This window comes from Chaetodon auriga, chromosome 24, assembly GCF_051107435.1.
Source record: "Chaetodon auriga isolate fChaAug3 chromosome 24, fChaAug3.hap1, whole genome shotgun sequence".
Classification (NCBI taxonomy): domain Eukaryota; kingdom Metazoa; phylum Chordata; class Actinopteri; order Chaetodontiformes; family Chaetodontidae; genus Chaetodon; species Chaetodon auriga.
The window spans coordinates 10863483-10888849 of NC_135097.1; the positions used below are offsets into that span (position 1 = coordinate 10863483).

At 40.0% G+C, this 25367-nt stretch overlaps 2 protein-coding genes across 4 annotated transcripts; both read right to left on the reverse strand.

Annotated features, from left to right (window-relative positions):
* Nucleotides 1-49: 49 nt before the first annotated feature.
* LOC143316740 (serine/threonine-protein kinase/endoribonuclease IRE1-like) lies at nucleotides 50-13775 on the reverse strand. 3 transcript variants are annotated; one of them, XM_076724362.1, is made up of 7 exons: nucleotides 5856-5936; nucleotides 2227-3596; nucleotides 1940-2103; nucleotides 1631-1857; nucleotides 1150-1279; nucleotides 949-1049; nucleotides 50-720 (listed from the first exon to the last, which is right to left on the reverse strand). In XM_076724362.1, exons 2-7 carry the CDS (start codon nucleotides 3464-3466, stop codon nucleotides 489-491), a joined length of 2094 nt encoding a protein of 697 aa, XP_076580477.1. In that variant the 5' UTR covers nucleotides 3467-3596; nucleotides 5856-5936; the 3' UTR covers nucleotides 50-488. The 3 variants fall into 3 exon arrangements, with proteins under 3 accessions (XP_076580477.1, XP_076580479.1, XP_076580478.1); XM_076724364.1 differs by lacking the exons at nucleotides 1631-1857; nucleotides 1940-2103; nucleotides 2227-3596; nucleotides 5856-5936 and adding exons at nucleotides 12272-12495; nucleotides 12578-12741; nucleotides 12851-13775; XM_076724363.1 differs by lacking the exons at nucleotides 50-720; nucleotides 949-1049; nucleotides 1150-1279; ... (2 more) ...; nucleotides 2227-3596; nucleotides 5856-5936 and adding exons at nucleotides 9906-10517; nucleotides 10642-10742; nucleotides 10818-10947; ... (1 more) ...; nucleotides 12578-12741; nucleotides 12851-13775.
* Nucleotides 13776-16642: 2867 nt separating this feature from the next.
* lgi2a (leucine-rich repeat LGI family, member 2a) lies at nucleotides 16643-23513 on the reverse strand. Its single transcript, XM_076725215.1, has 8 exons — nucleotides 23002-23513; nucleotides 22676-22747; nucleotides 21523-21594; nucleotides 20659-20730; nucleotides 20484-20555; nucleotides 20142-20311; nucleotides 19162-19326; nucleotides 16643-19071 (listed from the first exon to the last, which is right to left on the reverse strand). Exons 1-8 carry the CDS (start codon nucleotides 23262-23264, stop codon nucleotides 18254-18256), a joined length of 1704 nt encoding a protein of 567 aa, XP_076581330.1. The 5' UTR covers nucleotides 23265-23513; the 3' UTR covers nucleotides 16643-18253.
* Between the last annotated feature and the right edge of the window lie 1854 nt (nucleotides 23514-25367).

The window sequence follows — 25367 nt, forward strand, 5'->3', positions numbered from 1 at the left end:
ACATGTATGGGCTGGGTATCATACAGTATGGTCAGGGTTTGTTAAAAAAAAATAAATAAATAAAAATAAAATAAATAAAAACTATTTCTTAGTGAGCTTTCACCGTGACAAACTAACTGTACATGAGAGGGGAGATTTGATCTTTGACTGATATCAAGGCATAACCCTAAAGCAAACATGATGAAACATATCAAATTAGATTTTATTAATATGTTAATCTTCAACAGATAAGCTGAAATTGTGGTGTAGCATTCAGTAACCTTAAAGCTAAATCACACAAAAGCATGTTGTAAAGCTGTATATACTTTTTATATTGCAATACCATTCAGAAAATTTCAAGACTTTTGGGTTTGTTGGTTCGTTCTTCCACATTGCTGTTACATGTTATTTTTTTGACAGACAGAAACATTCATTTCACAAATCATGTCCTCAATTGAATTCATTGGCTAACCTTTGACTTCAGCTGTGTCAATAACACAGTCAACAGGTCACACGGTTGGATTTGCAGTTTGCTCAGTTGAATGAGATTGAGATTCTTGAACTGGGGCGTTCAGATGATCCTCCCTTGTGGGGGGCTTTACAACTCTGGAAAACAAAGTTCCAAACATTTCCTTCAGGGGTGTCTCTAAATTCCACCCTTTGTTGCTAGCAAATGTATAAACGCATCCAAAGAGTTCAGGAAACAGTGACATCAGATCAACTTTGGACGCGTCCTCGGAACTGAGAACAGACAAAGACAAAAAAAAAAAGAAAAAAAAACAGTTCAGGAGCAAATACTAGCATTTTTTTTTTTAGGTTAATATTAACATCTCTTTCCAGAAAAAAAATGTCCCAGAGTGACTGTGTACACTTGTTCCTTCCACCAAAATAATAATTAGAGAAACAAAAGAGAAAGCATGATGTTAAGGGTGAGTTCTTGACACATCATTTTAGCTCAGTTTTACTCACTAGTGCTCATAGAGGTTTCGTATGAAGCGCAGTAATCCCAAAATGTTTGTGCTGTAGGGTTTCTTCCTGCTGTCCATCTTCTGGACCAACTCTGGTTGAAACTATCAAACCAAACATCAGTTAGAATTATGCTTAGTAATAATATTGACAACAAACTGGTGAGGTTCCAAATAAAGGATAAAATTGTTGTGTTGCAGTCACCTTCTCTTTCCACAGTTTGAATGATCCGATCCCAACGCCTCTTTCCATTGAAGAAATCAATCCTGGGTCTGCATTTCGATGGTTTTCCACCTCCCTTCTGTTTCCAATCCTTCTCAAGTATTCTACTCTTCTGAAAAATCAAATGTATGTTTAGGGTGTATGTTTGACAAAACATCTTGAACCATTTTGTCAGATCATATTGATAAAAAAAAAAAATTGTGATGCACAGATGCAATTATTTGCTGATTTGCCTTGAAATGTTGCACAGGAATTCATGATTCCCAGTGGATGAATCATTTTATTAAGATGGTGGCCATGGTTAACATGACACCTGCTGTGCATCAGCATGTTAGCATTGTCACTGTGAGCATATTAGCATGCTGACATTAGCACTTGAAAGCACCACTGCACATTTAAGGGCAATAACAGCAAATCGCCTGAATTAATTTGAATTAACTGGGAATGATAAATGTGATTCTACCTTTCAGGGTTCCAGAAGAAGGGATGACTCAAGCATTCTTCCACTTTAGGTCTGTTCTTTGGATCTTCATTGATCATCCACTCGATCAGATCCTTTGCCACCACATCTTGAACATGGTGCAAAGAGTACTTTCCTCTAAGAATGTTGCACTCGCATTTAGCGGGTACCTTGCCGCTGAAAGGGTGGTGTCCTCCAGAGAGGACAAAATAAATCAGCATGCCCGCCACCTTAAAAGGAAAAACAGTGGTTTAATTACAGAATGAGTTCTCACCTAATCATGACGAGGATTGATGTAGCAGAAAAACTAACCTGTATGTCGGTGCTCCACTTGTATGGTATGTCAGCGTCTCCTGTTAAAGTCTCTGTGGCCATCCAGCATTTTGTTCCTGCAATGCCTGTGTAATGAGTTGTTTGGTCATCGGGTAACCGTCTGCTTATGCCAAAATCAGCTAATCTTGCCCTCCCGTTAACATCTGCAGGACAAATAGTGGAGATTGATTCAGTAAACAAACGCATACATTCACCAAAATGAATTCAAATATTTGTGTGTGCTTTGAATTTCAGATCGTGAGTTATATATTTTTAACGTGTCTCACCGATCAAAACATTCTGTGGTTTGAGATCGCGGTGGAGAATTTGAGGATTCTGACAATGAAGCGTCTTTAAACTCTTGAGAACCTGCTTGACAAGTTTCTCTCTCAGCAGACCACCTTTGTCTTCTCTGATGTATTCTTCCAAGTTGTATTCACAAAGCTGAAGACAAAGATATCCAAAGTTCTCATCCTCTTCAAAGTCAATGTATCGTATAATGGATGAATGATCGAGCTTTGGAAGTCGTAGAATTACTTCCTCATTCCTCAGCTCCCGATAGTTGCATTTAGTCATTCTCTTAATAGCAACTTCAGTGCCATCTTTTCTCAGCCCCAAGAAGACTTCAGTCACACCACATCCCTTCTTTATGAGGAATTCTTCATCATTCACATAAATGATGTTCCCAATTTTGGTTACTTTTCTTTCATCAGCGCTCTGAAGCTTCTCCAGTTTTTCTCTCCACCTCTTGCTGATTTGTAGCCACCTGTGTGGCACTGATGGCGTAGAGGTGTTGAGGTTTGAAGTTGAGTCCACAACAGGAACTGATGTTGGATCACTTGCAGATTCCAAGTTTGGTGAGTTGAAATGGTTTTTCAGTTGTCTGAGAACTTCTTTCAGTTTGTCGTTCATTTCCATATCTGCAGATAACAGTATGTCGTCTGGCACTGAAGTTATCCCCACTGATGGAAAGATGTTAGCTGTGTGTTCAACTGAAAGTATGTTTGCAAATACGCCGTATGTGTAGACTCTGATATCAGAGGAGTGTTGGTTCTTTACATAAGGAGCAACTGTTTTGCATAACTTCTCAGTAAAGTTGGAATCCCAGCCATTTGTGCCTTTTGTTTTCTGTGTTATCACATAGAGTGTTTTCAGAACAGCCTCCCATATATCAGGTCTTTCTTTTGAGCAAAGCCGGTCCAGCAGTTGGTGGATTATAGCCAAAGCTTGCTCATTTGGTATCTCTTCCATTGTACAGCAAACTGCACGTAAAGTAATAATTGCCCAATATACAAATTTGTGGGAAATGTGTGGAAAGCGACTGACTGCACCTTTAATGTAGTTGTCCACATTTCCAGTGTCAATCAGCCATTTGATACATTCTTGTCGTTTTTTTTCTGCATCTTGCCCAAATGCATTAGAAGGTCTTTCAATCATGGTCAGGTGGGTCTGAGGATCCTCCAACAGACTGTTAGAAGGTATGAACGCTTCAGCTTCCTCTTGCGTAACACATTGCACAGCACCCATATTCAGAAGATATCTGATATTGGAGCAAAATTCACCTCCTTTTGATGCAGTTATCAGTCGTCTGGATTTGCTTTTCTATCAAGCTGTCTTGTCACGAAAGCAAGTGGAGCTTTGGACAGTGAGGTGAATTCTGTGGGAAGACAAAAGCATGGTTTTACTGTTAAACACTCCAGATGCAGTAGTGGATTAAAGTCCTCAGGGCTTTTACTGAAGTAAAACTACTAACACCACACTGCGAAAATACTCCATTACAAGTAAAGGTCCTGCATTCAAAAGTAATACTAAGTATTATCAGCTGTCATTGCATCGTAAAATAGTCCCTGTTGGCGTTTTACTACTACAATTGTTGTTTTTGGGTTTATATTACTGCTGAATTAATGTGTATGTTGCATTATACTGCTGCAGATGTTTAAGGTTGAGCTCATTGTAACTACTTTATATACTGCTGGCTCATGAGCTCAGAAGAACAGTCCTATTTTCAGCGCTGTGACGATGCATTTGACATTTTTTATAAGATAGTTTGGTAACACTTTATTTGACGCCTATCTCTATAAAGCATTATAAATATATTTATAATGCGTTATAATGACGTTATAGCACTGTATAACTATAGTTATAAACACTCATAAATGATCATAATGCTTTATAACAATTATCATAACACACTATAAAGCATTCTATCATCACTTATAAGGTCAGGTATTATAATACATTATAACTGTAGAAGAAAAACACACATTTATCAACCTAGCCACTCACTGTGAATGTGATAATTTAAAGTTTTTTGAGGGAGTCACATTGTTAATAAAAATAGGTTTTGAAATGTTTTGTGTTGTTCTTGAATAGATTCAAAATGTGTGTTTTTCTTCAAGCAAACCACTTGTAGTGACTTATGACCAGCTTGTAATGTGTTGTATCAGCCTGTACCTGAGCCGTTTCATCACTTTACTTGAAGCACCCAATGACCATTTAGAGTAACTTATAATCACATTATAATGCATTATACCAGTGATTATAAGGCATTATAACAAGTTTTAATATATGACAACTATAGTAATTATAATACCCTTTGATCCTTGCAACAAAAATCGGTTAGCAAGGGACCAGCAATCATGAAGTATTATAATACTTGACCTTATAAGCCATTATAAAATGCTCTATAATGTGTTATGCTTATTGTTATAAAGCCTTATGATAATTTATGAGTGTTTATAATGATAGTTATACACATTTATAAGCATATCATAACTATATGTATAATGCATTATCTATGTGGGCATTGTCAGTGAGTTGCTAACAGTTATAATGTATTATAATACCTGACCTTATAAGTGATGATAGAATGCTTTATAGTGTGTTATGATAATTGTTATAAAGCATTATGATCATTTATGAGTGTTTATAACTATAGTTATACAGTTCTATAACGTCATTATAACGCATTATAAATATATTTAGCATGCGTTATAGAGATAGGTGTCAAATAAAGTGTTACCGATAGTTTATTTCACTTTAGATGTAGAAGAGTTTTCTCAACCCATAAAGGAACACTTCATCCTTCCTCCTCTCACAAATAATCCAATCAACATGTTTGGAGAAATGAATATTAGACATATTTCATTTAAAATGTGGCACTGGGTGTTGTTCACATCCACCACAATGTAACGTACTGATAGATTCACTGACGTCACCTATGACCACGGACGTGCCTTCTCAGAAATGAAGATAAAGGCGCAGTGCACTGCCACAACAGATACTGCTGCTGGCACGTTTCTTGTGGGTGGAGCCAATTACTTTCAGGAAAATAATTATTTTCAGAGATTAGTCAAGTCACAATACCATACAATATGCAATATTAGAAGGTAAACGATCCAGAGGAGACATGATCTTTGACTGATGTTGAGCCATAACCCTCACAAAAACATAATGAAACACATCTTACACTCATACTTTTGCACATTTACTTTGATATTTTTACAGACAGTATTTTTTGAGAGTAACATTAAAACAGAATAACACTCTCCCAAGCAAGCTGGAGATATATTTCACCTGTGTGACTCACTGACGGTGAGCTTTTCCAGAGAGCAGCACGCAAAGTTAGTCCCCCCGGGCATGAACTTGCTGCTTGTATCAGTGCTAGGACTGCTGTTTTTTAACAGCGTGGTGACACCAATCACGTTTTGTCTTCAGGTTGTGGCCAAATCCAACACTTTTTGAATTTTGTCTTTAACACAATAAAAAGCGATGAGCCTTAATTTTAGACCCATTAGCTTCAGTGCATCTTGCCCTGTGAAGTTTGGCATTCATTCCAGCAACTGAAGCTCAACTTTCTGAAGTTTGGAGCTCTACTCAGATTTGGAGGAAAGGTAAAGAAATTAAAATAACTTACGATTTTGAAGTAGGATTGTCTTCTTTGAGTTTGAATGAGCGTTTCAAACTGAGTTCTTCACACAGGATGTTGTCGAAAAGTGAGCTGTGAGTGAACTGATGTCTCCCCCTGTATTTGTGGTTCCTCTTCCTCTTCCTGTTTCTCGCTACTCCCATGTACAGTGTGATAAATATCTGTGCTGGCCATGTCTGGGCTTGCTGTTGGTGGACTGCCTGTAATTAAAGATCAAATATCACCATACCGTAATGTAGGGTACATTGATGTGTCAAAAAGGCTACAAACTACACATTTTCATTAAAAATTCCTCCACATTTATAGTGTATATTTTGTTGGGTGTAATTCAATACATATTTCAATACATGGGAACTATTGCCTTTTTCTTTGCAATCCTAAAATATGAAGGCCAGAATACTGAAACAAATATTTGCTCTGCAGAGACAACGGCAGGCTGCTACGTTAGCATCAAACTTTATGTACTTACTGCTGGATTCAATCCAACTGCATTACAAAATTCCAGATAACATTTTATTTCCGATTATGACGTCTGCTGGGTGGGGGTGTCAAAGGTGTGACTGATTTACAGGAAACTGAAACAGTGAAGACGCGGAACAGGAGAGAAAGTAAGAAAGAAAGAAAGAAAGAAAAAAGAGGCTCCCTCAAACAACACCACACTGTCTTCTGTCAAATCTAACTGAGTGATCTTTGCTATAAATGGTCAATTTCTTGATTTAAGATTCTCTGAATGAAATATAGCAAATGACAATTTCTCAGTAAGTGAAAGTAACCAGACTGTCTGACACTTGTGTAATACTGTGGAATATTTTGTAACCTGTAGCTAATTCGTGTAATATTGTGTAACATCCTTTGCTTCCATCTGACTCAATAATTCCTGTTGCCTCCTCCGTGGTGTTCACAGACTTTTATTGTCGCTCATTTGTGTTAAATTGTCTGACTTTTGTCTCTTTTCTGGTTAATTTAAGTGAGGCTGCACGGAGGAAAGCGGTTTTATGTTTATGATGGATGTAAAAAAGCACATATAAAACAGAATGTGATAACTAGCTAATCCTTTTTGACATATACTCAATTGAAAACAGCACAAAGACAATGAACTAAATGTTTGACCTCACTGACTGATATGTATGTGTATACGATTAGTTGTCTGGCCTTGTTATTTATTTTTTGCTTCATTTGCTTCATCCTGTTTAATGTTCTTTGCCGTGTTGGCAAAGGCTGGTCTACACGCTCATCAATGACACTCTCTGGTATGGAAGAACTTTGTTGGACTTGATACAGAAATACCTGAAATATATCACATTGTCTGCTCACTTGAGAGCCCTGATATTTTATATGTCAGTAAAATGCTCCGTTTGAATCATACCTTTATACCAAATTCAAGGGTTCATGATTAAATTGTTTTTTGTGTTCAGTCTTTATGTTAGAAAATGAATTTATCATGGGGTTTTTTGCATGATCAACATCACTGCTACACTATTGTGATGCTCCCGCACAAACGAAATGACAAAAGTCAAAGGCATGTGCCTTTAAATTAAAGTCCACCAGTTTCTCACACTTTTAACGACACTTTCTCAAGCTCACCAGACCTACATTTCACCTGGGTGAAGTTTGGGCACACGTGAGAATTCCCAACAACCCAGACATGAACTTCAAGTTTTTACCGGCGCCTGGATGATGGTTTTTAAAAGTGTGGCCATTCAAACAACATTTGCCTTATCCAAAATGCTCATAACACCTCAGTTCTCCTCCAGAGACATTGGACGGCAATGTGATAAAATCTAAGTTTAAAATCAACACATGCGTAAACTAACACTGCTGGCATCACCTCTCTGCAGACACCTGGAGCCATGTTGCCCACAATCATCAGTATTAATTAATATTATTGATGAAGGAAACTTCATGTGGTTGCTGCATTCTGTCTACAAGCAGCAGGACAGCAGCAGAAGTCCATCCAGTTTCTGTGAGCACACTAAAGATCAGCATTTAGCTTTAGGCTCCCATTATTTTTGCTCTCAAACAACAACATGATCAATAAACTGAATTAGCCATTTTGTGTCACCATTGACAGTCTACAGAAGAATGTTGAACTGTCATTATGATGTCATAATTGGTGGTAAACCTATTCCGGAAGGTGAGCTGACATCACCGACAATGATGGCAAGAAGAGAGAGCAGAGGCAGTGGGGTAAGATGTTCAAACCAGGAGACACTGAGCACATTTTACTCAGCACACACACTGAAGACAACTGCTGTTTTCACACACACGACTCATATCACATATACAATATTTAATTCATGATATACAAGATTTAACTCATGATATACAGTGTGTTACTTATACATATACATATACAATAAATAAAGGATTTATTTAATGGTTAAAGTCGAGTTTCTATTCAGACTTGTCTATAAATGTGACAGGTTTCCACTCATTATTCTTATTTGTCTTGGCCGGTCGGAGTCGTTCTGCTGTTTGGAATGACTCCGCTCTGTCACGTTCGCCATCCGACATCTTTGTTTCTTTCCTGCTCGCATCCATGTGCAAAGAATGCAAATCCAAATGATCAAACATTTCCAATTGAGGATGCTTAGCGTCAGCAGTTAACCGTTTCCTGTTCCAAAATGCAAATGTTACTTTTTGTTTGTATTCGTTATGTGTCACTTCAGATCTCGGTGGTTCATGTTGGGAACTGTCATCTCTTTATAGCTTTAACCATTAATGATGTGGCTGTTACATTTCTTGTCGTATAACCGCCAGATCCTGATTGTACCTCCATAGTTTTACTTCCATAACATTTTCAATGCAGGATATTGCTTGTAACAGAGGATTTTTACTGTGGTAATAATACTTTTACTTAAATAAAGGACCTAAAACTTCCTCCATCACTGGGTAAAACAAACAAACTGTTGGAATAACACATCATAATTCACTGTAAGTTAAGATAAGGTTGGGAATGGACTCGTATGTTGTGGGGTAGTTGAGGTGATTTGTCTGTGACAGGCTTGAAATACTGTATTAACAATATGACAGTCGACATGAACATGATTTTCAAGTCAGAAAAATGTGATGATGATAACTCTGATATGACATGAACACAACATTACCACAGCATCAGGCCTCCTGCAGTGTCAATCCAGATGCAAACGGTCAGAAAAAGCAAACAAATCCAAAAACAAAGCAGGCAGACAAAAGCAGGAGAATCATGAACAGGCAGCACATAAGAACAGAGGCAGGACACAGAGAAGCCTGTACATATACACACTGAGGTTGATGAGGGACAGGTGGGGCTGGATGTGAGAAGGAGGGGCAAGTGCGCAGGTGGGTGTGGAGATCAGGTGAGTGGAAACGGCAGGAAAGACTGAGTATATCTGGAAAGTCTTTGAATGCAAAGTTCCATTGAAATAGTACTTCACTGAGCATTTAGCATTGCACTCATATCACACAGTCAGACTGTCGATGGACTGTTTAAAAAAAAGATGAAAATCGATTCAGGACAACCAGAGATATTGTCTTTTTTTATTCCACACACACATCAAGTCCTGATTTAGCTGAACCTACCCGAACAACCCTTTCTCAGAGACGTGCAATAGCGTACACTTAAAGAGCAGAGGCCCTTAGACTTCTGAGTTTGTTAAGTGTCTATAAAAAGAGTTGGGCAACCAATCCTTTTTTCATTGTGCCCTTGTCAGCTGCAGAAATTAGTCGGTGGATGATCTGATTCATTATATATGTTCCCTTAGTGTCTTTTCCCCTCACATAATGTGTCAATATCATGGAAAAATACTAGAATAAAAAGTAAAAAACTGTAACTGTAACTGTTAAAAAAAAAAAAAAGTAACTATATCAGCAGTATAATAAGAATCAAACATTAGCAATTTCAGGTAATATTGATGCATTAAGCTGCGAAAAGAATGATAATTTTGTCATTTATCTGATTGGGTGGTGATACTATAACAGTGCAGACTGTTGTTTGTATCACGTGACTTGAATTAAATCCTTAATCTGTAAAGTAAGATCAGACAAATGCAGCAAAATAAAAGTAGAACAGTTTTACAAATACTAAAATGAAGCAAAAGCCCCTTGAAATTGTACCAGAGTATATTATCTTACAATGTCAGCCTTTGGATAATAGTTACAATGTACAATACATCTGCAAAACCTCCAAGGCTTTGTTCACAGAAGTCATTTTGACATGTCACAGTAGGAAAAGCACAGATATGAATAACAAAGTGAATGATGGCTGAGTTCCATTCAGATGCTTCAGCTTTAGGGTCCTGGTATAGTTCATGCTGGCTCACTGTCATGGATTAATAGGATATTTAAATTGGAGCGAAAAGGCTCTCTGGACTTCATGTACGTGCACTCTTGTTGCCTGGTGTTGCTACAGCCTTGCTATGGAGCATGTGCTAAACAGTATGACTGCGAAAACCGATTACACCAGAACGGCCTTTAGGTTGAGACTCTTGAACTGGGACACCCAGGTGCTCCTCAGTGTTTGCAGATGGCGTTGTAAAGCTGTCTTCACTTCGAAACATTTTCTTCAGGGGTGTCTTCGAATTCCACCCTTGAGTCTTGGCAAACTTGTGAACACATCCAAAGAGATCAGGAAATATTGTCATCACATCGACTTGGGCTGCATCACTGGGACTGCAAACAAAAAGCAAAGTTTATTACAAAGGTAATGAACACTCACTTTATATATATATAACTCCAGTGTTTATTAATGATGAAGAATTGCTTTTGATTGACATTTTGCATCACTCTCACTGACTAGTGCTCGTGGAGGTTTCGTATGAAGCGCAGTAATCCCAGTGTGTTGTCAGGGTAAGCTTTGTTCTTGCCATCCATCTTCTGGACCAACTCTGGTGAAAACTGCAACACCAAAAATAATTTGTCATAAAGTGGAAATTAGGAATATAGAAGTTCCAGCTGTTCTGTTGTAGTCACCTTATTTTTCCACTCTTTGAGGGATCCTTCCCCGGCACATTTTTCCAATGAACTAATCAGTTCCTGGTCAGCGTTTCGACACTTTGCCACCTCGTCCCTGTTACCAATTCTTCTCAGGTATTCAACTCTCCTGGAAAACAGTTTATTTTAGGACATATGGACTGCAAAATAAACATACATTTCAAGGATTTTCATATGATGCTGATTGAAAATGGTGTTAGAGATGAAAACTGACTATTTGCTAAACCCCTCAAACAAACAGCCGATGTCTCATCATAGCTTAGCAGCGCCAGAGAGGCAGAACAGGGCTGGTATGCTTTGGATTTTTCCAGATGCTAAAACAGTGTACACAATTGAACACAACAGCAAAACTGTAAAGGGTGGACTTAAGGGTGTTACCTATGCTACAAACTGCTACAATATAAGTGGGGTCACAGGTCGTGTTAGAAATCCCCCATTCAAGACTGTACCATTGACTGTGTAGGAGTTGGTTCTGGATGATACTATACCAGAGTTCGGCTACAATTTGGCTTAGTTGAGATATAACGCAGTTAGGAGCAGTTCTGCATCTTTTTTCAGCCTTTTTCAGGGGCTTGGAAGTGTCAGGTGTGCCTCTCGACCTACTGGCGTGCTCCATGCTCTGACACACTTTGACACGACTTGAAACACCAGAACGTAACAGGGTGCACCAAATTGAATTTGGCTGGCCAAACTGCTCAGCTGTGAAGCAAAAATACCATTTGAAATATGTGGCATCCAGATTGAGCTCTGGGACAAGGTGATAAAACTCTCCATGGTCAGGTCTACCAAGGAGGACATCATGTACCCACATATTCCATTTTGGAATGGATTTCTCCTCTTCTTCAAGGGCAATGACAGCAAACACAAACTTTCTCTTGTCCATTTGTATTGTATTGTAACAGCATAGCCTACTTTGATAGATGTCTGCTGGAAGGATGATGGATCGCATCATAATGAAATGTGTCTTTCACTCCAGCGCACCTGTGAGTGTTTGTGTGTGTGCGCACAGAGACACTCATAGACACCCACAGATGCACAAAAACCATGCTGTATCTGATCACAGCCTGAGCAGTTCTGTCCTCACTTTATTGAGAGCTGTAGTGAAGCTGGAACATCCAGGTTGTGTTTTAGCATTAAGAAAACCACACAGGTCAAACCTTGGAACACAGCCTTGCTCAACACTATATTGTGTGGTTCAGTCCAGCACATACATGATCTGTCACCATTGCTTCTTTAATATTTCTGGTGTTTAGAGGCCTTTAACAAACCCCATTTCCCAGCAGCACAAGACTTTTGTGGGCTAAACGTCAAGTTAAGTAGGTTAATAGTCATTAACATTGGGAGCCATGAATGTTTATACCAAAGGATTGACAAAGGTCTGGTAATGACATCCCATATAAAATAAAAAATCAGTTGACAATGATTTTCCTTACTTTTCAGGGGTCCAGAAGAAGGGATGACTCAAGCATTCTTCCACTTTAGGTCTGTTCTTTGGTTCTTCATTGATCATCCACTCAATCAGATCCTTCGCCACCACATCTTGAACATGGTGCAAAGAGTGCTTTCCTTTAAGAATGTTGTACTCACATTCAGCGGGTACGTCACCGAAAGGATGGTGTCCTCCAGAGAGAACAAAATATATCAGCATGCCCGCCACCTTAAAAGAAAGAACGGCAGTTTAATTACAGAATGAGTTTTCACCTAATCATGACAAGAATTGATGTAGCAGAAAAACTAACCTGTATGTCGGTGCTCCACTTGTATGGTACACTGGCTTCTCCTGTTAAAGTCTCTGTGGCCATCCAGCATTTTGTTCCCGCACTGACTGTGCGATAAGTTGTTTGGTCTTTGGGTAATCGTCTGCTTATGCCAAAATCAGCTAATCTTGCCTTCCCGTTAACATCTGCACAACAAATCAGGTTGACAAACTCAAGAAAGAAACTATGTGTGATAATTTTACTGTAAATTAAAAATTAAAAATTTTTTACAGTATATTTTCTAACGTGTCTCACCGATCAAAACATTCTGTGGTTTGAGATCGCGGTGGAGAATTGGAGGATTCTGATAATGAAGCACCCTTAAACTGTCGAGAACCTGATAGACAAGTTTCTTTCTCAGCAGACCACCATTATGACGTCTGATGTATTCTTCCAAGGTGTATTCACAAAGTTGAAGACAAAGATATCCAAAGTTCTTATCCTCTGCACCATCAATGTATCGTACAATAGATGGATGATCAAGCTCTGAAAGTCGTAGAATTAATTCCTCATTCTTCAGCTCCTGATAATTGCATTTAGTCATTCTCTTGATCGCAACTTCAGTGCCATCATCTCTCAGCCCCAAGAAGACTTCAGTACCATCACTTCCCTTTGCAATGCGGAATTCTGCATCATTCACATAAATTATGCTCCCAATTCTTGTTACTTTACTTTCATCAGTGCTCTGAAGCTTCTCCAGTTTTTCTCTCCACCTCTTGCTGGTTTGTAGCCACCTGTGTGGCACTGATGGCGTAGAGATGTTGAAGTTTGAAGTTGAGGCCACAACAGGAACTGATGTTGGATCACTTGCAGCAGTGCAAGCTTCATCCTTTGGGTCTTCTTGCTTTTCTGACTTTCCCTTCTTTTTCTTCTTCTTTTTCCTCTTTTTCTTGGATCCAGATGAGGCTGTATCGTCTTTAGATTCCAAGTTTGGTGAGTTCAAATGATTTTTCAGTCGCCTGAGAGCTTCTTTCAGCTTGTCATTCATTTTCATATCTGCAGATGTCAGTATGTCGTCTGGCACTGAAGTTATCCCCACTGATGGAAAGATGTTAGCTGCGTGTTCAACTGAAAGTATGTTTGCAAATACGCCATATGCGTAGACTGTAATGTCAAAGGAGTGTTGGTTCTTTACATAAGGAGCAACTATTTTGCACATCTTCTCAATAAAGTTGGGATCCCAGCCATTTGTGTCTTTTGTTTTCTGTGTTATCACATAGAGGGTTTTCAGAACAGCTGTCCATATATCAGGTCTTTCTTTTAAGGAAAGCCGGTCCAGCAGTTGGTGGATTATAGCCAAAGCTTGCTCATTTGGTATCTCTTCCATTGTACAGAAAACTGCATGTAAACTATCAATTACCCTGTTTACATCTTCTCTTAGGTTCGGAAAGCGTCTGACTGCACTTTCAATGTAGTGGTTTAGATTTCCAGTGTCCTTCAGCCATTTAATACTTCCCTGGCTGTATTTTTCTTTACCTCGCCCAGAAACTGTAAAGAGCAATTCAATCATGGTCAGATGGGTCTGAGGATCCTCCTTCAGCATGTGACTGTCAAAAAGTTTGAACACTTCTTCAGGTGGTTTCTTTCGTACAGCAATTTCCATGTCCAGAAAATATCTTATTTTGGAACATAATTTGTCTCCTTTTGATGCAAGGTTGTGAATCATCTGAGATATTTTATTATTGTGAGTAATGTGTTGAGGATCAGTGACAGGCAGCAATGTAACCAGTGCACCGGCAGAAATGAGTATTTTCAGGACATCATCCCTGTCGCTGATGGCAGCAGTTTGCAGGGGTGTGAATCTCTGTATGAGATTCCAAACATTTGGATTAGCTTTTGCTTCAAGCAATTTCTCCACAAAAAGAAGTGGTGCTTTGGATAGTGAGACATAATGCAAAGGTGTGGAGCCAGATTGGGAAGCAATGTTTGGGTCTGCACCCTGACGCAAAAGAAAAGTACAAATATCCGCATTGTGATTCACAACAGCAGCAATCAGTGGAGTTATATAGTCATTCCATTCTTTGCATGGGTAAAGTCCATTAATGTCATTATTGTCTTTTAGTAATTTTTTGAGCTTCTTGAGGTTGTTGTTCATTATAGACTGTATTATAGGATGTGTTTCTCTTGGGGGGGCTGACACTTGCAACTGTGTGATGATATTCATTTCTTTGCTGTGAAAAAGACAAAATTACAATATTACTGTTAAAACATTTGGTGCCATTTATACAAACAGCCTTTTGGCTGAGGCCAACTCAATTTGAAACCATTTACTTGGCTACGTACAGTTCTGTTCAACTCGAGGTGATATTCTTTCACGAACTCCTAAGACAAGTGCTGGCATGCACACGTTCGTAGAATAATTCCTACAACTTGAAAACTCACGTGTATACTTACTGTATCTGCTGACAACAATGGCAACAAACTGAGTCGCAATTTAGTCTGAAGACAAATACAGTTGAGTGAACTCTGTCTTAAGTTTTAGAATTGTGAATCATATCACACTTTTAGATATGACTTGTTTATGCGCACATTATGTGACACACCTTGCCCTCAGTGACTGCTTTACAATCTGAGCTTCCTCATTCAGGTCGGCAACCAGAATTCAACTTTGCCCATGCAGAACTGTGAAATGTTTGTCAGTAAAAGTTCATTATGATGACATCAGTTTACCAAAAGACTGGATGAAGAGTAACCTACACTGTTGAAGTGGGGTGTCCACTTGTATGAATTAAAATCGAAACTTAACATGCTCTGCTTGTACATACTCTGCATCTCTTAGCCCTCCCTTAGCTATAATAATGAAGAAACCTGTTGGGACCGATGGGTCCAACACGCCCTGTTCACTTTTTTGTTGATTTTCATATTCTATGAACTTTCACTCAAACAGTCCAGTCACCATCGTCTAAATGTGAGCTGACTGATTAGCTCATCTTTCAGTTCTTATCATGTCCTCAAAGCTGTAAACTTAATGAACATTAGCTTTTTCTGCCTTCTGTTTTCCCTCTCTGGCTACATACAGACTGTAACAGGTAATATTCGGACCCAACAGCAACACTACCTGAACACGGAAGTCTCTTCGAGTCTTAGACGAGGCAGGCTTGATGCTCCGTCCAGAGCGAACGACAGCTTAAGGAGATGTTTGGCAAACCAAACAATTGACAGTTCCACTCAGTAACAGATCCAGGAAGGGCAAGGCAACAAATGTAGTCAGGTACAGAAGGCTAAGGTAATTATCAGGGGGCAGGAGGGCAGACGAAGTCAGAGGCAGGCAGGGTCGATACTGAGAAGGCAGTCCACAGCTAACTGCTGGAGAGTCTTGCATGAGGGCAAAGAACAATCTGGCAACGGGTAAAAGTGGAAGAGCAGCTTAAGTGAGTGAGTCTCAGGTGTGAGGTCAGGTGATTGGGCAAGTGGGTGTGGCTGAGGAATGAAGGGGTGCTGGCTGAACAGGCGTGCAGGTAAGAGAGACAATGGCAGCAGGTAAGGAGCTGGCAGACTGTGACAACAGACTTATTGGTGGAGATTTTGGGGCTGTATGTGGCCTTAAGCAATACCTGCACGCATTATACACGACTGATGGATTAATGAGAATCCTCATAGACACAACACAGACGATAACAGAGCATTTCTGTTCAATTTGTTGTCCTATCATTATAATAGAAAGGACATTGAACAATTCCATCATAATCTGCTGCTGATCGGCAATGAGACTGAACCAGTGAAGCTTAAACCCCCCATCAATAAATAAATAAATAAATAAATAAATAAATAAATAAATAAATAAAAAATCAGGGAGCTGAAAGATACTTTTCTGAGCCATTTGGCTTTTTTAAAAAAAAAATGTATTTATAGACTACAACATTTTTTGACCACTAGATGGTAGTATGTAGCTAGTACATGCGTTAATATTGGTCAGGTGACGTCACAGGAAGTGTTATAAAGCAAATGTGGCGGCAAGTGAATTTACCCGCCCTTTCCCACAACAGAGTAACTGTGACTGACGTGCAATCCTAATGATCAACAAATTATAAAACACATCTCACAATCAGACTTTTACACATTTATTTTGATACTCAGCTGACTAAATTTACAGTATATTTTGAGAGTAACATTCAATATGCTTCGAACAAAATCATACAAAAGAACGCGCATGTTGTAAAGCTTGCATATTCCATTATGATTTTTTGTTTGCAATACCATTCACTTAATGAGAAGAAGCACTTTTAGACTTCTGAGTTTGTTAGATTCCTCAAAAAAGAACTTGTCAAACACCCTTTTTTTTTTTTTTTTTTTGAGTATATCATGCTCTTGCAAGCTGCAGTATTTTTTCTTTTTTAAGTAAGTGCAAGGATCAGTCCAGACTCTTGTGTGACAAACAGGTAGTGGCATTACAGTCCTTGTTTTATGTACATTTTGTAGTTTGTAAGTCAACATTCAGCATTTTCAAAGAAGAGAAAGACAGACTGAGGAAGCCTCTCAGCTTGAGTGGATATATTTACATGAACATTTTGTTTCCTTCAGTTTTAGACAAACAAATGATGTCCTCTTATCAAACTTATTTACTTGAGTCCACTGACTTCTGCTTTTTTTTTTTTTTTTTTTTTTTTTTTTTTTAGATATAGCCTAAGAAGAAAGTCATGTCAGTTGTCCGACAACTGTGGTTATTTTTTCAAACTTGTAAGTAGGTTTAATTTCCCTGACATCACCTAAACACAGGTCATTTCCACTAAATGGATAAAAAGAGCTTCTATCTGCTTTGCCACTTATAGTTTCTCTGAACTAAAAGGTTATCTACTAGTAAATGGGGATTTTTCATTCATATGTGTTTGTCTAAAAAGGCATTAGCTATATCCAGTCCTGAATATGTCACCTCCTAAAACAACAAAACACTTCTTCATTATTTTTACTGTACGCAATATAATCTATAGCACCTACAGTAACATCTTTTCACGTAACAACTACACTCTAAGGGCTGGGGTCTCAGCTACGATAATTAAAGGTTTGTGCTTTCAAGACATTCCCTGTATGGAAAAAGCAAAGGGGTGTGATACTTTATCACGGCCAGAGGGAGGCACTGTGGGCGCATTAGAACACAGAACCCCAGTGCTGATAAGGCAACATACTGTACATTACCACAGAGTAAGAGGACATGAGGTAAGTGGCAACCACACCTGTTACACCCTCAGTAGTAAAATTATCTTTCTCTCAGGCCCTGGTGTGTATTTTTTGGGGTGTAAAACCATTAGCGCAGGGGATATTAAACCAAAATCTGTACATCCAAATAGATCAAATTATATTGCAAATCTTTCCACCCTCGGGAATGTCAGCTGGATGTTTAGGAGAATTCCCAGCTGCCTTGTACAACTGTCCACACTCTTGACTGTCCCTCTCACTCTTTGTGAACCGGGAGTATCTCTGAAAGTCTGAGAGGCCATGAGAACAGGTAATAGGACAAGGCCATTGAGAAATAGTCAAGACAGCTTAAGAAACTAAAAGGATTCCAAACACTACTTGATCCAGCTCTTATCTGTGACAGAAAACTATGCAGGAATTTATATTTTAACAGTTCATTATGTCTGTTCTGGTCCTTTCTCTTCACAAATGTATCTTATTAGTGGAAGACGTTCGATTGCAGGACGGGCAATAAGGCACAGCCCCTCACAAGCTCAAGTCAATGATGATGTGCTCAAAGATCTGTGTGTTTCCCTTGAAGCTAGAGGTGAAGATGAAGTCCCTGCGGTCGGTGGAAACCACAGTGAAGGAGCGCGGTGCCTGGATGTACACCTCCTTGAAGCGGTCAAAGAGTTTCTTGTCATCATCCCACAGGTAGATCTGCGAGAAGGTGTAATCGCTTCCCAGGGCCAGGTAGTAACGTTCCTTGAAAGAGAACGGCTGGAGAATCATGGAGCCTCGTGAGGGCAAAGCCTGAATCTCTGAAAACTGTTTGGCACCCCAGCGTAGAACTTTGGAGTCCCCAATATAGCGTGTCATAGCCAGGTAGAGTTCCTCCTTGATCCGAAAGTGCTTTACAGCAACAACATCCTCCATGTTGGGGATCTCGCCCTGCAGGACAAACTTTTGGTTGCTCCGGCTCCACTGGTAGATCACAGGCACCTGAGAGCGGCTTGCCAAGATTAGGTGGGCCTTCCCATCCAAGTCCAAGAACTCCGCATCTGTGTCACGGTACCACTCATGCAGCGACTGGTATGAATAAAAGCCCTTATCGTTCCACTTGTAGAGCGTGGACAGGCCCGCTTTTGAGCTGTCAGCAATCACAAAGAACCAGTCAGAACCAATCTCGAATGCCTCGATGTCATTGGGCTTGGAGATCTTGGACACTTCAATGTCCTGGAACTTGCTGAATCTGCTTTGGTCCTCATCAAACTTGTAGATGTGGGAACCACCAAAGAGCTGAGCCACGATGACAAACACCTGGTCCTGAATGACAACTGACGTGCAGCCCACAATGGACTGACCTGGGAGGTAGGGAATGGGATATAAAGGGCAACATGAATGTAAAAGTCAACCAGGGTATTCTGAGAGGGTTTGTTAAGGCATTGTCGTACCTGTGATGTTGTCATACGTCCTGAAGTTCATTTCTATGTGGTCCCATTGGAAAACCATACAGCTGTCTGTGCTGGGAGCAGCAATCGTCACATAGACATCATTCTTATAGCTGAACGTGTCAACAGACAGAGACTCAGATGCCACAGACTGATGGAGCGTGAAATCTGTGAAAAGGTATATTCTGAATTGAAATTTTCCACAAAAAAGGCTAAAATAAGGAAAGGACACCTTTTCTTTACACTTCTTCAGATGACCTGGTTGAGTTGCCTGATACTAGCCGTGTTCCCATCAACAAACACTTGTACACATTTTGAAGTGTCATATTGGAAGAGGTCGATGCAAATGGTAAAATAATAAAAAAAAATTCCTTGATTTCACAAAAAGAAACATTTTTGAGGTAGTTTTTGCCTTTTTGGAAAAAGACTTGATGAAGAATAAGCTCTGATGTAGCAAACATTTAATTCAAATGACAGATCAGCTGTGTCCACTCGGAGAAAAGAAGAAGAAGCTGGCTGTGTTCCAAACTGAATACTTTTTACTTTCAGTACTGTACTTCAGCTGTCCACACAAAGTACGTACTCTTGCATGCAGTTCGTATATAACAGGAACGCACTACTACGTCATAACATTGTGCCTTGAACTTTGACCCTCATGCTGTCGCGGTCCCAAGCGTGAAATTTGAAGTAAAAAGAAAAAGTATGTGATTTGGAATGGGTGCCAAGACTTTGTATGAAACCTGTTCTGGGCTCAGTCGATGTGACGTATTTTCCGCTGGGCGGAGGATTGTAGGCCAGAATAACCAGACATGCAGGCTGGCCTTGAATACTGAAAAATCTACCTGGATGCAGTAGGACATCCTGGTATTTTTGTCATACTGCATTATGTACTGTTGGCATCTTCCTGGGTATTCCCTTAACATATGAGGCTACTGATGCCAGTTAGACTAGAGACAAAGGCAGCTGGCGTAGGTTTGTCTCACCAGTTGAGATGCACTCATTGTGCAGGCTGGTCATATCATTGAGGCGCTTGTCCTTCATGTCCTCCGGTCCGGCACACACGACATCCGACACTGTGGCGTTGGTGTTCTTCAGCCACGTCATCAGCCACTTGGCGCGGCAGTCACACTCAAAGGCATTGCCTCGCAGGTCCCTGCAGAGGAGAAATACTGTATGTCATTGCAGGGAAACAAAAAAGATGAGCTAAAAGGCACCTCGGAAGAAAGAAGATATTTGTTGCCATGATGTGTCAACAAGGACAGCATTCTTGACACAGATCATGAAGAACAAAACAGAGGACAGGACTCTATTTTCCCAACACTTACAGCTCGATCAGTGAGTCCAAGTCAATGAAGAGGTCCCTGGGCAAGGCTTTAATGTTGTTGTTTGCCAAAGACCTAGAAACAACAACAATTAAAAATTACTTTCAGCAAATAAACATTACAAAATGTAAATTTTAACACTCTTTGTTTGGGAACGATTTCAGAGATTGGAACATACAAGTGAGTCAAGTCCCTGAGTCCTCTGAAGGCATATTTGGACGCAGTCTCTATCTTATTACTCTCAATGAACCTGTGGGAGATAACGAAAAGGCATGTTGGATTTTTTTTCACATGAATAATGTTGCATGTACCGACAGTAATCCTATGCACAGACTGTGAACACCATCAGCATCTGTTTCTGTCAATGAGGAGGGAAAGTCTTTCCATTCTGGTGGCGTTCGAGGCTCAGACACAATCATTTAGACTTCTATAAATATAATACTGATTTTGGTGAATTTTGTGCAGTTTTAACAAAAACTAAGTGCAATTAATTGCGTAAATGCTATCCAAAACTGCTGCCACATCTATTACGATATGTTTCATTGGCTCAGTTATTTAATGTTCAGGTTAGATTGAAATGTTTTGGTCAGGATATGTACATGTACTCTTGTGATGTATAGGTGACGTCTTTTTCGTAAAAAATACTTAATAAAAACTTAAGTTCAATCTAATAAAGAGTAATAAACTCTAATAAATACAGTATTTTTCAAAATGCCTGTAATGACAGAGATAAAACTGATAGGGATTCGTATTACTTGTCAAGAATCTGTTTGTGAACAAGAGTGAAGATTCTGTTCTGGTACAAATTGAACCACTAGAGGGCAGACAAACAACACGTTCCTGCCTCAGAAACTCTCTGCGGGACCAACATCCAACAAGATAACCCTTAAGAACATACCCTTAAGAACATTCCTCGATGACTGATGACACAACTAATTAAATTAATGCTATATGCACGCTGTGTCGCCAACATGATGAGTTATTACACTAATTCACTGAATGCCTCTGCACTACTTTGATAAAAATCAATAGAAGAACTTACAAATACTCCAGATGTGGAAGGCCTGAGAATGCATCATCCCTTACAGTTGTCAGAGAATTAGAATTCAAAAGCCTGTAATGAATAATAAAACACACATTAACAGATGCCGGTTGCCAACATGATGTACCATTTTACGACTTACCGTGTTCCAAGCAACAAAGTCAGTTCACTGACCAAAATAGAGCCAAATGCTCTCAGCCCACTTCTTAATACCAACACATGTGAAATCAAGAGCAGGATGAGGAGTATTATCACCTTATTTTACGGCCACTTTCACTATTTCAGCACGCTGTGGTACTAAAAAGTCGAGGAAAACGCATCTTACCAAACAAACTGTGAGCAGGAATAATGTTCCCTGTCAACCAGTGGAGTTAACCACTGATATTTTTATTGTACTGAGATAGAACCTCTCCTTTATCAAGATGTAACACACATAAAAGACAGGTAGAGTGTGAAAATGGTCAATTTCAAGGGGAAAAAAGAAGGAAACACTCAGCTGTGGGGCTGCACAATCTAGCTTAGCCCTTTATGTGTGTATATGTGGGCAAAGGAGTTTTTTAGTTTTATTTTTATTCTATTCTAATTTATATATATATGTGTGTGTGTGCATGAAGGGCCTACAGCTTACATGTCACTGTGCAAAGCTGTGTTGTAAAATGACAAATGAACCTAGAAATCAGATTATGTGACATGACTTTGGTTGAATGCTCTATATCTGCCACGCCTTTGTTTATGCTGGCGTCACAGCCATCACTATTGGGGCAACAAAGTAGATTGATGGCCTCTGGTGGGTACAATGTGGTGTGGGGCTGCACCGAAAGCACAAGACTCGATGTCCATTATTTACTTTCCACGTGTCCAACTCTTTTAAAATCTTCCTTGCTGACATACATGTGCTTCAATAGCATAAAATCCTTAATTCATTCTTGCTATTACATGCAATTAGTTGATTATCTCTCTGTGTGCATTGCAGCTTTAGACCACCACGATTCAGCCATACAGCCACATATTTAAGTTTTGAAAGTAACCAATTTGAAACAAGTTTTGAAGTCTGCATTGTTCAGTCCTATAGGAGTGTTTGCTACGAGGTAGGGCCAGCCCATACTGTAAAACCATATAACTGGGCAATGAAATGCAGTTGAAGCACTCTTACAGTAGCTGGAGAGATGGAATGTGGGCAAACATCGCCTCTTTGACCTCAGAGAAAGTCCCATTGACGATGCTCCTGAAAGGATGGAAGCAGAAATCATGAGCATGAAGCCACCCAAGCATATGAAATGCTGAAAAGTGATTAATCCGAGAAGGTGGAGAGGAGTCAGGACTGCATTGTCTTGCAACATCACCTCTTATTAAGATGGTGTATATTACAAAAAGCCTGGGACAAGTGGAATAAAACTTACTAAGCTTATTTTGCTGCATATTACAAATGCATGCATTGTCTGCATTGCTTAGTAAAAACATCATATAGAAGCGACTCACAAAGAACTGATGTCGTTGGGGGAAATCCTCGGGACATGAGAGGACCCGACGCAAATGATAGACTCCCTGGAGCAGCTGCATGTTGAAGGACATCGGAAAGCCTTCTTCAAATGGCCCGGTTGAGACAGGAGGCAGAGCGACAGAGAGAACAATGCCCAAATCTTGAGAGCTGGCAGCATCTTTCTTGCCGGGCTTGCATGTGTGAGGTTTGCTGAGAGCACCGATGGAGGCAGATGGCACCGCGCGTTTACACCCTGCACCATGAAATGCTGCACTGGCTCCCTGACATCAGCAAATCAGCTGCAGCTCCCCATCCGTCCACTTTCATTATTTATTAAGTCGGAGCTCCAGTCGGCTAACTGTTGGTTAAACAACCGCGCGCCGCACACCGAAAAAATAAGGCGTTATTAGGCTGCCGCAGATCTGGCAACCTGCAGTTCATGTTGCTTTGAACGAGCGCGTCTTCAAAGCATGCAGCGATGGCTCATTCTGATCATGCGTGGCGCATTTTTATGATATGAGCAGATACTTCGCTTTTTTTTTTTTTTAAATCAATCATGCAGTTATAATTTCCAAAATAAATTCAGAATGACGTCATTTCCACGCATACATTTTGTTGCTTTTTTTTTTTTTTTTTTTTTTTGACATGACTGGACTCCCATCTCGCTTGTTTCTGGCAGCGTTTTACAACATGTGTGTTACAATCAAAGACATCACATGAAAGTGACTTCATGAAGCCAAACCAGGAGGTGAAATACTGTTACACAGGAGCATTTTCCCCCCACACAGTAAGCCATACAGTACCCCTCCTCCATTCAGAGGCTCTCAGAGGCGCAGAACTGCAGCACCATGGACAGCGCATTTGTGGCGGTCTATGCGGAGCAGCTCGGCTGGGAGAGGTTTTTTGAACTAAATGTAATGGATATCTGAGTGGTTGCATGTGTAGTCAAAGTACAGCCCGTGCACGCAGTGTATGTCCAAAGGCACCTGCAGCAACATAAGGTATTTATCCAACTCCCGACGCTGGAATTTTGGACTGAAGTGAAAGATGCTTCCTATAAAATCGATCTTCTTCTGTAATTTGACATCATGGGTGCAAACAAGAAGAAGAAAGCTGGGACTGATTATGTTTTCACACATCTTAGTTGTCTGCAGTGACAATGTGGTGCAACATTCTCCAGTTTTTTTGTTATTCCATCCCCATTTCTACATTTATTTATTAGAAATACCACAGATTGTTGTTAATATGACACGTTCATCGCTGATGGAGGTATGAGGGACTTCACACAAAATGATTACAATGATTACTGACATCTGGCTATTCCTGGTCTGACATGTGCTTAATCATCTAATCACTTGGGAGCTTACTCTGACACTTCGCTGTTAGGCACATAGAACCAGGTCAATACTACTTTATAACTCTGTAGCTGACGAGGCCAACAGGTTGGTCCCTATTGATCAGCCAGGTACGACTGGTACCAGCCTGGCAATCCCTGACCCTGTCGGTGGTTTGGTATACCATGACCCTGTTTGTGCCTCTCTGCCACTCCATCATCACTGAACCCCACCTGGCAGCTGCTGAAAGCCGGGAGTGAAGGGCCATTTGTCATCCAGCCACATCCCTGGGGTACTTAGACTTATGATTGAGTGCAGATTCAGGAGGAATATTTTTAAAGGCAGTCTATTTTGGTGAGGAGGGATGAAGGTAAACACGCATTTGGCTTGAAGGGAAAGACTGAGAAAACGCTTCCAACCTGATGGATAAGGTATCTCCCCATAATCTTTACTGTTTTGATTCGTCTACGCGGTTTCCTTTATGCAATGCTTGACACTATCACAATTATAAGTGGATTGCATTAAAATAAGAAAGACTGTGATGCCCTGTTCAGGTTTGTCAGTGAAAGCCATTTTCTGACTTACACACTGCAGCAGACTTGATCAATTGGGAGGGAGGGGGGCTTTGGAACTGGCCAGCACAAAAAAGTGGATCCGACTCTCTGGATCCCCTCAGCATCTCTGCAACATCAGCAAAAGACAAGGGAAGCAAGCAAACTGGTGAGACCAAAAAAAAAACCTGACTCCTCTCTGGATTGGAAAACATTTGCTCCACAGCTGTGCACACTGAGAGGCAGCTGGCTTTGTTCATGTAAACCAAACGTACAGTTTCACAGTCAGAATCTACAGTTGATTCTTAATTCGGACTGAAGCTGATGAGGTGCAACGTTTACCGCCGCGAAACAAACAACACCGTGGAAAAAAAAAAAAAAAAAAAAAAAAGCTTTGTTTGAGAACGCCACCCTCTGCTTTTCAGAGTGCTGCACTGTACCAGCGCTGTCAGAGCACGCAGTGTTTTTCCACTATACAGT